This window comes from Notolabrus celidotus, chromosome 16, assembly GCF_009762535.1.
Source record: "Notolabrus celidotus isolate fNotCel1 chromosome 16, fNotCel1.pri, whole genome shotgun sequence".
Taxonomy (NCBI): Eukaryota; Metazoa; Chordata; class Actinopteri; order Labriformes; family Labridae; genus Notolabrus; species Notolabrus celidotus.
Window position 1 is genome coordinate 26905709 of NC_048287.1, and position 13317 is coordinate 26919025.

Genomic DNA, 13317 nt, shown 5'->3' on the forward strand with positions numbered 1-13317 from the left:
CCTTATTTATTTTATTTTCTCAGTTATCTCGAGATTTCGATTTATTTTCCTGGTGATAATGGGATCGTTTATCTTGAGAAAGAAGCTTGTTTTTGTGTTTTTGATCTTCAACCTGTAAGATAAATGCCTCTTGACAAAATGTATTTTTATTCTTTACTGAGGAGGAATTTTCTAAACAATGTTTGTGGAAAAAATAATAATAATAATTAAAGAAACTGAAAGCAGGCATTTCCTATTACCTGAAGTTACTTGGTTACCATAAGTATAAATAAATGTACTTCTTTCATGTTTAGTACAGAAGCCCTAAAAGAACATGAATAAATACATTTTGTTTTGTCAGTGTTCTCGTCTTATTCTTCTTGTTATCTTGAGAAAACAAAGCTTGTTATCTTGAGATAGCGAGAAAAATAAGTTGTGATCTTGAGAAAACAAGTTGTATATTATGGTTTCTTCATGTTGTGTACTTTAAATCAGGTTAAGGCACAGAACTTTCATCTTTCATTGAAGGGTGGATGCTGGATAGCAATCTGAAAAAGCAAAGTGTATATTTAATTGATGAAGACATTCATGACAGAGATCAGTTTTTTATTTGTGAACTTGTACACACTTTCATCTTCATGTGTATTTCAATAAAACCCAACATTCACTAAATGGCCTTTCAAAATAAGGCATCGAGAAAAAGAAGAGGATGAAGACAAAGTAAAAGAAGTGAGCAGCTTCAGGACCAGCCTCGACTACACACACACAGTGAACACGTGATTTTCTTACAAACTGTGCTGCCCAGTCTCTCCCATCATACCAGGCACTACTGTGTTATTTGTAATGCTGTAGAGCTACTTTATAATAAAACAAGGGTTAAATGGGAAAAACAAAACACGTTATATATTAAATTCAGTCTGTCATCCATGAATACTGATTCAATTCTTTCTTTGTCTTTGTTGGATAGCTGAACTCTGGAGTAACTCAGGTGAGTGTCTCCTTTGGCAGTAGAGATTGATCGTCCTTTGTTACACATCAAAAAATATTGGCAAACAACATATGTGACAGCCTGGCGTATGAGGAACAGCCTGTTTTTAAGAACACAACACATACTCACTCCCTTTATGTGTACTCAAAACAGAAACATTGGAAAAGCTGTGTTGGCTTTTTAAAGTCTTAAAGAGCTGGTAATGATCATACTTTAATCTGAAGATATTTGTGAACAAGGCATAATTAAAGTATCTTAGGTTATCATAGATTCTGATAGATCATTATTCTAAAATTCCACATAATTTCCTTTGACTGGCCATTAAAACAGCAGACGACCATGTCATGATTAAATATAATGAGCCATGTTAATTCGCATTAAAATAAAATAATGTTGGTTCAATTGAAATACAAGAAAAGGATCATCATAGAATAATGGGGCTTAAAAAAAACAAGAGTTTTCAGGACTACAAGAGGCTGTGTGAAGCTGAATTTGTCCGTACTCTGAGATAGATGCTGATGTTGGCATGTCAAGCAGTTAGCCTTCAGATGTGTGGTTCTAATATTTGCTTATGCGTCAAAACAAAAAGTGCACAAGAGGCAAATGGACATATCAGTAACCTCAGAGGTGTTGGACAAATGTAAGTTAAGGGTAAAAGACAGAGCTAGATTCGAAGTCAGGTAGAGACCAAATATCATAAAAACTATAAGGGAGAATTTTTGTAGGGGCTAATTTCCATGGACATACATAAAGCAGGTGTGAAGACAATTAAACCTTGAGATGTTTCTGTCTGTACCAAACTGGAGGACTGCCTTTGACCCCTTTGCCAGGAATTTCAACGACAACTTTCTGTCGCCTTAAAATAATGTGCCTAAACACCCAGCTGCTCTCTTCTTCTCTAAAAAGTGAGCACAGACCTCAGACCCCTCCCTTCATTAGATTCATTACAGTAACAGTAACACATGGCTTATAAAACTACAGTTCAGAGGTTAATGTGGCATACTTCGACTTCAGTAGTCCTTAAATCAGACATGACTTTCAGGTACAATGTGCCCACGTGATCCCAGGCACCTTCACCGCTCACACTGGGATTCTTAAGATAACAGTGATCAGACTTTTATGAGCACACACACACACACACACACACTGCAGGAACACACTGTAGTCCTGTGTGTTGTCCAGCCGCTGTCAGTACTGGAAGGAGATGACAGAGTTGACTTTGTAGATGTGGTACGAGCGGTTCCAGAAAACTCGAGTGAAGTAGTTTGTGTAGGGCGAGTAGTTCATTTTAATCTCCTGGCAGAATCGTCCGTGCTTGGAGAATGAGTACATCTCTCCTTTATCATAAACAACCTGGATGGAGACAAGAGGTCATGGAAAGACGATGAGAATAACAGCTGAACTAAAAAGCTTATATCAGGATCAAAACTCTCCAGGGCTGAGACTTTTTGTAGCTTCAACAAGCAGAATAAAACTCTTATTAAGGATCTGTCGCTTTAAGAAAATCCACTTACATAGAGATTGGAGATTATATAGAATTATATGGAGAAGATATAAATATAACTCTCATGTATGTACGGTAAATGTGAAGCTTAATCCAGCCGCTTAGCTTAGCAGATCAGAGGGAAATAGCTAGCCTGGCTACGTCCAAGACTCTTTAAAGTCACTGTTCACAGTCAAGTCTAGCTTTTAGTGCCAGTGGTGACTTCTTAAATCCCATACAGACATGGGAGAGGAAACAATCCCGTTATTAAGATGTCAGGATTTAAGAACATTTACCAACAATGTCAAACTTTCCTTTAAACTACGTGTCACCTCTATCTATTAACATCTACAGGAAAGCTTTTACTGTGTGATTTTATTTAATTTAAGCTCTGATTTCAAGGGTCTGTTCTATAAGTTTGTATGTTTTTAAGTTTTTATTTCCAAAGCTTGATCCGTAAGGCAACTGGACTGGTAGAAATTCTTGAAGACTTTCCACCTCTCCTCCCAAAGGCTTCTTCAGTTCTGACCAGACTGGGGAAGAGCTTGAAGATATAAGTCACTAACAGTCGTGGGTGTGTCCAGGAGTGACAAAGGGTCCTAAGTGGGGTTGTTAGTCTAGTTATTCCCACTTAGGACCCTTTGTGAATCCTGGATCAAGCTTTGGATTACCATGACCTGGATGACTGAGAACCTTCACAGACAAGTTTTTATTTCATTCTATTTTTATCGCTTCATTTTGCTTTCCACTTCTTTTTGTTTTAATTGCCCACTGTGAAGCACTTTGTTACCTGTATTGGCAAGAGCTCTATAAATAAAGTATTATTATTATCTATTCACAGGTGTGTAAGTGCTCTGGGAGAGTTAAAACGTTTGAGCTAAAGTGGTGTTAATTGAAGTATGTTTGCTATGAGCAAGATCATCTTAAAATATTCTGCATAAGCATGTTTCCTGTGTGAATGAAAATGTCCTGACTCATGTTGTTGTTCTTTTTATTTGTTAGTTTTAGACTGAATAATTATTTAGGAAAAATATTGTAAACCTACTTTGGTAAACCCAAAGTTATAATTTTCACTGCATTAATCTTTCCAAAATCACAACACTCACATGTCCGTTTGATATGTCGAGCAGGTCTTTTATCCTGCAGCCTTTAATGAGACTGAGCTCGTTACAGATGGACTCCTCGATGATCACGTAGTTTGTCTTCTGAGCGGTCAGGATCTTGTAGATGTCCTCTGCAGATCTCATTGCATACACCTGATACGTCTACGAAGAAAGAAACGACATTAATGTGAAGAATTATGAATGAGAGTACATAATTTTTTTATGCCTCTTAAAAAGAGGGCATATGTGGAGAAAGCCAAAGATTTGTACTTCAATGTGTTTTCCTGTACTATTCATCTTCTTTCTTTCATCTCACTCACATCCTCAGTCCTCTTCAGCAGGTTGATGTCGGAGTAAAGCGGTAAACTGGTCACAGCTGAACCCGAGCACAGCTTCACCGTCCCTAACAGCTGAGGGCTTCCTGCGAAGACAGCCGCCAGCGGAGCCTGAGACCTGAAAGAGGAGAAGGCCTCAAAGTTAGATGACACAATAAAGACTTTAAGATGTGGAACTACTAGATCTGAGGACCCACCTGATCCAGCTGATCAGCTCGACTGTATCTGGGTCATAGAACTCAGACAGGTCTGACAGCTCTGATAAGACACGAGGGCAGTACTGCAGGACACAGAGAGCGGTTAGTGGCGCCTCTTAATGTGTGGTGTAAAGAGATTTAAACAAAGAGTTAAAAGTCTCACCTCTCTCCACAAACTGAAACCAATGATTGTAGGGACCGCTGTGCTCAGAATCAGAGACTGGAGAGGAAATAAGAAGAAATAAGTGAGATGATCAGTTACTATTAGATCTGTGCTCGAGCTGTGGCGTTCTCTCCTGTGAGAGGAGCTGTGTTTTGAGGACTGGTTGTCTTAGTGTTTCCTTTTGTGCTGTGACGTTCTTTTCTTCTTACAAAGGATTCATTTAATATTGATGATAGATTTATTTTTTATTTTCATTTTTTTTTAAGGAAGCCTGTTTTCAGTTGGCATGTTTTTAGTCTGTTAATAATTTAATTTGTTTTGTTTATCTCTCTTATTGTTCTTTCCTCATCCCCTCGTACCTCAGGGAATGTAACACCTATAAACTGTATAAATAATGGACATAGTATCCGTGACGTCGCCCATCTGTTTCTGAAGCGCTGTTTTGAAGCCAATCATCGGCGGCAGCCATATTGGAAATGGTGAACTCAACCTAACTTCTGTCGAGGTAGTCTGAGGTAAAGAGGCGGGCTTTGAGCCTCCTCGCCAACAGCTCCAGTGTTCCCGCCTGTCCACCAAGTCAGTCATGTCCTTAAATGGGCAAAACTCATAATCTTAATAATCTTCTGAACTGTCTTGAACTGTTTTATAAAATAATTCACCCCGTACAGTGTGTACCGATAGAGAAACTAGCAACTCAGACCTAAACTGTTTTTTGTACCAGGCTGTAAACATGTTTATTAATGCTGTAAAGGTCATCTTCTTTGAATTGGTGTGTATGTGGTTTCAGGTGTTTCTGCAGCCAGCCTCTAGTGGACGCTCGATGAACTGCAGTTTATAACACTTCCACATGGGCTTCATATTTTGAAACTGGAGGTTGCTGCTATGTTACACCATGAGATTTTATGTCAGAGACCAGAGCTCTTGACTCATTCAGAAATTAACTCTTCAAGTGCAGGCAATGTGTGCAGCTCATTGTGTACATACTGTGAAACATACTGGAATCACAATTGCACTACTGTACATACTGTATAACTATTAATACTATATACTATAATTATAGTAATAGCCTGTACATACCTGTAGTTATAGTCACTCATGTAGATACTTATATTTATATATCATTCATACCTCTGTATAAACTGTATCATATGCTATTTAATTACTGTTGAAGCACTTCTGGTTAGATGTAATCTGTATTTCATTGCTTTGTACCTGTGACATGTACAATGACAATAAAGTTGAATCTAGTCTAATCTAATCAGTCGTCTCTCTCCCTCTGCTTTCTTGACATTACTAAAGGTGTGCCACAGTTTTAGGACCCGCACTGCATACCTGCCAACACTCCCGTAATCTCACATTAAATCCCCTTTTTTAAGTGTTTAAGGTGTTTTTGTGTTGTCATATGGGTCATGTGTATACGGCCGCCTTTGGATGGGGCATAACACTTATTATAAAATACCCATACAACCTAAACGGATACATACAGCTAGTATTTTGGTCCGCACATATCAACGTTGCCAGATGATCAAGATAGATTTAAACATCTCTCTCCCTGAGACCTGGTAACCCACAACGTGATTCAACACAAGGTTGCAGCTTAATCTTGTTTCATGCACTTTTCACCTTCTGCGTTATGATCATCAGAGGTTACTCACCAGAACTACAGGGTGGATGGACTTCAGTTTAAGCCACTTAAATACAGTCATCCAGAGCTCTGGAGAACAAACACCAAATGCTGTAAACATGCAGACGTATGGGGTCCATAAATATTTCATCCTGCATGAAAAAAAAAAAAGAGAAAAGAGTTGTTTATGTTCTGATGAAATGTTAGATATTTGAATCCTCAACACATTTTTCCTTTGATGAACTCACCCATCAAACAGCAGAGCAAGGCCTCCGAAAAGCAACGTGTGAAAAACATGATATATGACCTCTGGCTGTTCTCCTATTCGCCCGTCTTCAAGTTTCAGGTTGGTTTTCATTGGCTGTCCACTGAAGAAAAGTTGAAGAAAAACATATAGTTATTACTCTGAGTTATCAATAAAACAGCACTGAACAGGAGCAGTTCCCAGCAGAACTTCAAAGTGTCACTGGGAGCCACAGCTGATAGATGATGACCAGCTCTGATAAACTGTCCCAGCCTGCACCGTGCAGCAGAAGTCCCTCACCTGAGTCTTCTGTAGATGGTCTGCAGTGTGGACAGCAGGCAGACAGAGAGCACCAGTAAGTAGAAAGGAAAGACTGAGGCCTGAGTCAGTCGCAGGAATAAGTCCTGACCAGGTGACTGTAAACCCTCTTGGCACATGAGGAAGTTTGGGATGAAGTCGCTTTGATAGAAGGAGGGAAAGATACAGGATTAGATTATGGAGAATATATATGAATACAGCTGCAGAACACACAGCTCTCTGATAATGTCTGAATCATGAAAGCAAACTTCTGATGCAACATTTCACTCACGTTGTTGTGTTGAGTCCAAACTTTACTTCCAGGAATTTCAATATGAAATCACTCTCACTGACAGGTAGAAGTTTCTTTAAAATAAAAGGACATAATTAACAACTTTGTAACTGCAGAGTGATGCTGCAAGCTTTGTCAATGAAGTGTTTTTACCTTCACTAAATAACTGAAGGTGATTCCTGTAGTGAAGACCAGGTGGAAATGTAAAAAGAGTTTCATTACTCTGGCTACAAGAGGTCCCATCTTCATTTTTTGCTGCAAAAGAAAAGCAGAAAACAAGATTCAGCCTGGTGCTACGCTGGATGTCGTCCCTGTGTATCTGAAGGTGACTGATTTTTACTGATAAAGCAAATAAGAGGTTTAACAAACAAAACAACCCTGTGGTATGTATTTGGACTGAGCTCTGATTTGAGGAAGCAGCTAACTCTACCTGGAAGTACCTCGCGAGCACTGAGCCGATCATGAGGCTGAGCAGAGGAGAGCTGAGCAGTGTCGGGTTCTGAAACTGGAACAAGTAGGCCAGGAACAAAGAGCTGAGGTACACCTTGTGGATGTCAGCCATCTGAACATGCCACATAAGAGAGAGAGAGGGAGAGACAACAAGAAAGGAGAAAAACAAAAGAAAAGTTTATTTGAAGACAGGTACAGACACAAATAGCATCCCAAGATAATTTAACTTTAACAGACAGAAAAAACACTTTTATTTTTCCTCCTGATGATTGAAGCCCATTCTAACTGAAGCGATCACAATATCAGTCTCTTTTATAAATGTTATGTTTAATTCATAACTGGCCATAAAGTGTTGTGTTTGGTCAATAATGCATTGATTAGGGGCGCCGCTGGCCATGATTAAATGGCGCGCCCCATATACAGAGGCTACAGTCCTCGCCGCAGCTGTTGCAGGTTCGACTTCCGGACTCGACCATTTACTCCATGTCTTCCTACACTCTCTACTCCCTGCTCTCTTCAGCTGTCCCATCAAATAAAAGGCAAAAATGCCCCAAAATACAACATAAAATAATAACAACAACAACAATAATAACAATAATAATAATAATAATAATAATAATAATAAAAATAATAATAATAAATATATAAATAATAATAATAATAAAAACATAAAAATAATAATACAAATTAATAATTATAATAATAATAATAAATATATGAATAATAATAATAAATACATAAAAATAATACACATTATTAATAATAATAATAATAATAATATATAAATAATGATAATAATAATAATAATAATAATAAATATATGAATAATAATAATAATAATAATAATAATAATAATAATAATAATAATAATACATTGATTAAACGCTTCAAAGAAAAAATGATGGAGGGAAATGTCTTCACTGTGCTAATCTATCGACCAGCAGCTCTAAAGCTCATTCCCTCACATGATATGTAATGGTTATCTAATCAGAACATAAATGTTATTGTGAGCACTAAAAAATACAATTTACTGCATCCATGTGTGTGGACGATTTCTTGGTCTGGTGCAGGGACTTTGTTGAGCTTTAGATGGATGCTTTTGATCACATAACCTTATAAAGACAGTTTGCATAGGTTTATGTAAATAAAGTCTCCTGCATCATACCAGGACTGTGTTACCTTACGTGTTGGCACCAAGTCAAACGAGTCGAGCAAGAAAAGGCAGAGGCCCTGGATGAAGAGCACGTAGTGACTGTGTTCCCACACCAGCAGGAAGGTGAAGGTGGTGGCACTCATGGTGAGATAGCAAAACATCTACAGAGAAATAGAATGTATCACTGTACGTATGCTCAGATTGGATATAAAGGAGAATTATGTATAATAAAAAGTGCTTTTTGAGAGGCTTACCTCTGCAGCAGAGCTGATATTATTACTTAGGAATCCAGTCAAAGCAGCGACCTGGCAAGAGAAGTAAGGCAGAGCCCAGTTGTCCCGTAGAGGAATGGCCTGGTCCACTTTGGTTGTATCTGGTCTGAGGAAGGAATGACCGACACAAGAGAATACCAGTCATCATTATTCAGAAAGAAGAAGTGCAGATGATGTATGATTGGTTTCAGAAGAGAAGGATCATGTTTGATATGTGATAATACAGGGATATATCCTGCTACAGTATGAGGAACATGGCGGCAGAGCTGGTCTCACCTGTTGATCACGTACCAGGCCACAGCCAACATGCCGGCCACCCAGGTGCCGCTCATCACCCAGCTGCACACAAACAGGGCGGTGACGTAGACCGCCTGGAGGCCGAAAACCGCTCCGACATAGAAGTAGATGGGCTCCACGACATCCTGAAGGCAAAGACGGGAACATGAGGAAGTACTCACTTTTGTAAATATACACAGGACACTACACTTTTGCCAATTTGAAGAGACTATTTGACAAGTAAACTTGGAAAGACTTCACTGATCGTGTCGGATCTGAAACTCTCACTGCCTCTACAAAGTGACAAAAGTCAGAAAACATCTCTGGCTCTGCAGAACACATGGGCCTCCGTTCCCATCTTGTGTTCATATATTCGGTGTTTAATTTGATTCATTAACACACATTTGGGTGAAAATATGAATCCTGGATTTGATAGTTTCTTTTAAAATATCTTTTTAGGGAAATTTCTCTTCTACACCTTAACTCGGAAGCCTCACTCTGCAGAATAACCTCACCTGGCTGCCTGTGACTCTGTATAGGAAGCTTGTGATGAGCTCTGGATACAGGGACAGAAGATCCACTGCGTTGATGGTTTGACCTGAAATAGTGTTGTTATCCAGCGTCAGCTCATAAAACCCTGAGAAACAAACCACATAAGCACAAGGTCAACAGAGGAGGTGGTTCACAAGGAGAGAGGGTGAGTTTAACACATTTTTCTACTTTTTATCTTCCTTTAATGAGAAACAGAAGGAATACTCGTACCTCTTTCAAACGATGGCACTGTCAGCAGGTGCTTGTAATAGTAATAATAGAGTCCGCTGCCTTCTTGGAAGGTGATTTCTCGCTCTAGCTCCTGAGAAACATTATAGTTAATCTTACAGTTGATGTAAATAGCAGTAAGGTAGAAACATAATGGAGGTAGGCCAATTAAAAGATCACACACCTGTCTTGTGGAAAACCAGAACTTCCTGTCATGATATGTAGACAGATACACGGCATACAGCATGCCACAGGCAACTGCTGCCAGACATCCGAAGAACACCCTCACCAGGCGCTGCAAGAAACCTGCTGAGAGACAGAAATACAAAAGTGAATACTTAATGTCACCACAGTTATTCCTGAAACTGTACATGAAGACTTTCCATGATCAATAATCTGCACACTCTAATCTGTTTATGTTATTACTGTACATCAATTGTCTTCTAAAAAAGGTTATGTTTCACCAATAATTCTACGTGTTAATCAGCGTGTACGTTGTTTGCAGGAAAACAGGGCAAGTAACAAGTGAGCAACAATGGGGAAATAACGTTGATCCTGATTAGAGAAGTAAATAAAGTCCTATGTTAATAAAGGAGGAGTTTTCATCACTGTGTGCTGACAAGCAAAGACACATTTGGCACTTTCAGTTTCTTTTCCAGTTAAGCTCTGGAACAAGCTCCCCAAAGGAACCGGGTCAGCAGACTCAGAGACCACTTTAAAATCTCTTCCTATAGCACACTTTTATCTTGACTGCCCTCCAGTTTATTGACCGTCCTTTTGTTGGAAACTGTGGTTTTATCGGTTTATTGATTCTTCAAGTTTTTTTCATTCATGAGTTCAGAGAGATAAGCATCAAATTTCCGCTCAGACAATCCAGCATCCTTTAAATAAAATCTGCCAATTCAGAATACAGTTTAAGATCCTCATATTACCTTATAAAGCAATCCATCATCTAGCACCCTCTTATATCTCCGACCTGCTCCACCCTTACATCCCCAGTAGACCCTTCAGATCCTCAGATCAGGGTCTGCTTGCTGTGCCTTGTGTCAGGCTTAAAACTAAAGGTGACCGTGCCTTTGAGCATGTGGCTACAACTCTTTGGAACAATCTTCCGCCAAAACAGCTTAAGACACATTTGTTTGTTATGGCTTTCAACCTTCTGTTGTAATTTGATGTCATTCTGTCTGCTTTCTTCATTATCTTATCTATTGCTCATTGTATTGTCTTGTTGACATTGATTCTGTGTAAAGCACTTTGTGACTATGTCTGTGAAAGGTGCTATACTAAATAAAGTTTACTTACTTACTTACTTTTTAAGGTCCAGTATCCCTGTTGCACTTTCGTGTTTCATCACAATGCTTTCCTCTCACACATTCACATTAAAGCTGGGGTTGGCAGTCTCGGAAAACTAGCATGAATTTGAATGTAGCATGTCTTCAGGACTCCGTCTAACCCCTCCCCCCCTTCCCCTCGGACCTCCTCCAAATCGACGCCCCCGCTCACATGCACGAGCGCCGCTGATTCATGACCATATGATGGTGACTGACTCAAAACCAGTCCTCACCAAAACATGATCATAGTGAAAGTGAAAAACACAAACAAACATGGCTGCTGTTAGTACTCACAACTGTCATGCTAGCATTATCCAGTTGTACCGGTGACACGATATCAGGAGAAAAGTTATAATACATATAAAACTGTAACAGCTCTACTGTTTGTTAAACGTGTTCAGTGTAGATGCTCTTAATTCCTACAGTGTTGACAGTTAGTGAAGGCATCAGGAGAGGTGTAGAGTGTGCGAGCTGGAGAGAGGAGAGACAAGAGGAGAAGTTCTTCATTCATTCAAACATTGATTGTTGCTTTGTTGGTTGGCGTGGTCACGGCCGACAGTGACCGGTTAGTAAAGCCCAACATGTTCACGAATCGGCTCGTCATCCCTACAGCGTCCAGACGGACACTACAACATATACATTTCTGTAGGACTTACTGAATGTCATTAATTATTCTGCTTGTCAGAGCCCCTGTGGTGAGAGCTTTTTAGACTCTGACCCAGACTCCAGTCCTGAGCAAAGCACCTCATCGGGTCAGAGGGGACAGGTCCGAGGTCCAGCGAGAGGGGCAGTCAATAGAGTCAAGGGAAGCAGAGGCAGGAGACGGGGACTCAGAGTGCATGCCGGGGAAATGTACGGGCAGGAGGCGGGCAGAACGGCAGGACGGGATTTGATTGGTTTACCATTTTGGGACCCAAAAACGGTGATTGGTTGGTGTTTTCCCAGGTTTACTCCGGCTGTAGATAGTGTCTTTTTTCACTCTTTTTTAAGAACACATTATGTATTGATTGCCATCAGGACATACAATTCATTTTAACCAGTATAACAAAAAGTGTGTCTAAATCTGACTACCAACCCCAGCTTTAAGGGTTTTTAAGGTCCAGTATCCCTGTAGCACTTTAGTGTTTCATCACAATGCTTTCCTCTCACACATTCACATTAATAACAAACTAAATGCTCCAATGATTTGGATGCACATGTCAGTCAACTCAGTATATATGTCATTAACTTACATGTAGAGGACTTATTAGATCTTTTAACAGGTGATTCTGGTTTCCTTGATTCCTCCTCTTTGCTTTGAGCATCCTCTTCTTCATCTTCACCTTCATCTTTCTGCTGCTTGTCATCTCCTCCTTCAGCAGACCCATCATCCTCTGGGTTCACCGGTCCATTAGCACCTACACAGGTGTTAGAAACAGACACAGTGTGACTTGATGTTGCTCTGAGAAAGTGAACAGAAGTTTGTTTTTGCTCTGTAAGCTCACCGGTGTTCAATTAGCAGACTTCTACATTAGCTGAACTTACTTGCAATGTGCAACTCGGGTTCATGTTTTGGTTCGTCCTCCTCTTCATCTCCTTCTACAGTCTCTGTTTTACGACATCTGAACTCGGTCATGTCGAGGTGAGATTAATCCGAGAGGAGTTTTCTGGTGTTTGGAGAAGGCAGCATGCTAGCTAACGAGCAGTTAGCTAACACAGGAGCCGACCACTCAATATTTCACTCTGCTTTACTCTTACTACAAGCCTCCCCTCCTTATATCGGGTCTTCCTGCTCTTAGTTTCAGAGCTGTGGTCGAACAGCCTCAGGTTTTGTGATGATTAGTGTGTTTGGAGGTTTGGAGGACTGAACTCAGGGCTGCAGCTGGGCTGAGGCGGAAGTTACGTATGGCTGTGTTGAAAAACCAGCGAAGAAGAGTGAGGAGGAGTGACCTTCACTTCCTGCAAACTTAAAGCTCCTGTGAGGAGTTTTGACCTGGTTAAGAAACAGACCAAAAATGAACACTGATGTCTATTTTATTACATAAAATATGAAAACACAACCATTGGCAACATGATTGACTATTCCTATGCAGTAATGTTTAAAATGTGTAATCATTGACAGGGTAGGGGGCAGTTTGTGGATGCCAGGGGTGTTTCCAGTAGAGTTGCCACCCGTCCCGTTTTTCCCAGGATTGTTCTCTTTTTTCACCAGCTGAATAAAAATCTCTCCCGGGACACAATTTGTCCAATCTTTGGGGGAAAATGCAAATTTGATTTCCTTCGTTCTGTAGTCTAGAAAGATCTCTGCAGCCCGCATCATCACCAGAACCCCCTCCTTCCACCACATCACCACAGTCCTCCAGCAGCTCCACTGGCTCCCGGTCATCTTCAG

At 40.0% G+C, this 13317-nt stretch overlaps 1 protein-coding gene across 2 annotated transcripts; it reads right to left on the minus strand.

Moving 5' to 3' along the window:
* Nucleotides 1-568: 568 nt before the first annotated feature.
* Nucleotides 569-12853, minus strand: LOC117827944 (probable C-mannosyltransferase DPY19L4). 2 transcript variants are annotated; one of them, XM_034704832.1, is made up of 19 exons: nt 12471-12853; nt 12179-12343; nt 9800-9921; nt 9619-9709; nt 9372-9493; nt 8857-9002; nt 8563-8686; nt 8335-8469; nt 7136-7267; nt 6859-6960; nt 6706-6779; nt 6417-6575; nt 6121-6240; nt 5904-6024; nt 4249-4305; nt 4086-4168; nt 3874-4006; nt 3557-3715; nt 569-2320 (listed from the first exon to the last, which is right to left on the minus strand). In XM_034704832.1, the coding sequence occupies exons 1-19, from the start codon at nt 12559-12561 to the stop codon at nt 2156-2158; spliced, it is 2301 nt and encodes a 766-aa protein (XP_034560723.1). In that variant the 5' UTR covers nt 12562-12853; the 3' UTR covers nt 569-2155. The 2 variants fall into 2 exon arrangements, with proteins under 2 accessions (XP_034560723.1, XP_034560722.1); XM_034704831.1 differs by having other exon boundaries at nt 9800-9924.
* Between the last annotated feature and the right edge of the window lie 464 nt (nt 12854-13317).

Excerpts from the sequence above, each read along its gene's own strand:
- LOC117827944 (XM_034704831.1), bottom strand. The coding sequence starts at position 12,561 with ATGACCGAGTTCAGATGTCGTAAAACAGAGACTGTAGAAGGAGATGAA. Across the intron at positions 12,344-12,470 it reads ACCCGAGTTGCACATTGCAA|GTGCTAATGGACCGGTGAAC; the intron begins GTAAGTTCAGCT and ends ACACCTGTGTAG. Across the intron at positions 9,494-9,618 it reads AGTGCCATCGTTTGAAAGAG|GGTTTTATGAGCTGACGCTG; the intron begins GTACGAGTATTC and ends TTTGTTTCTCAG.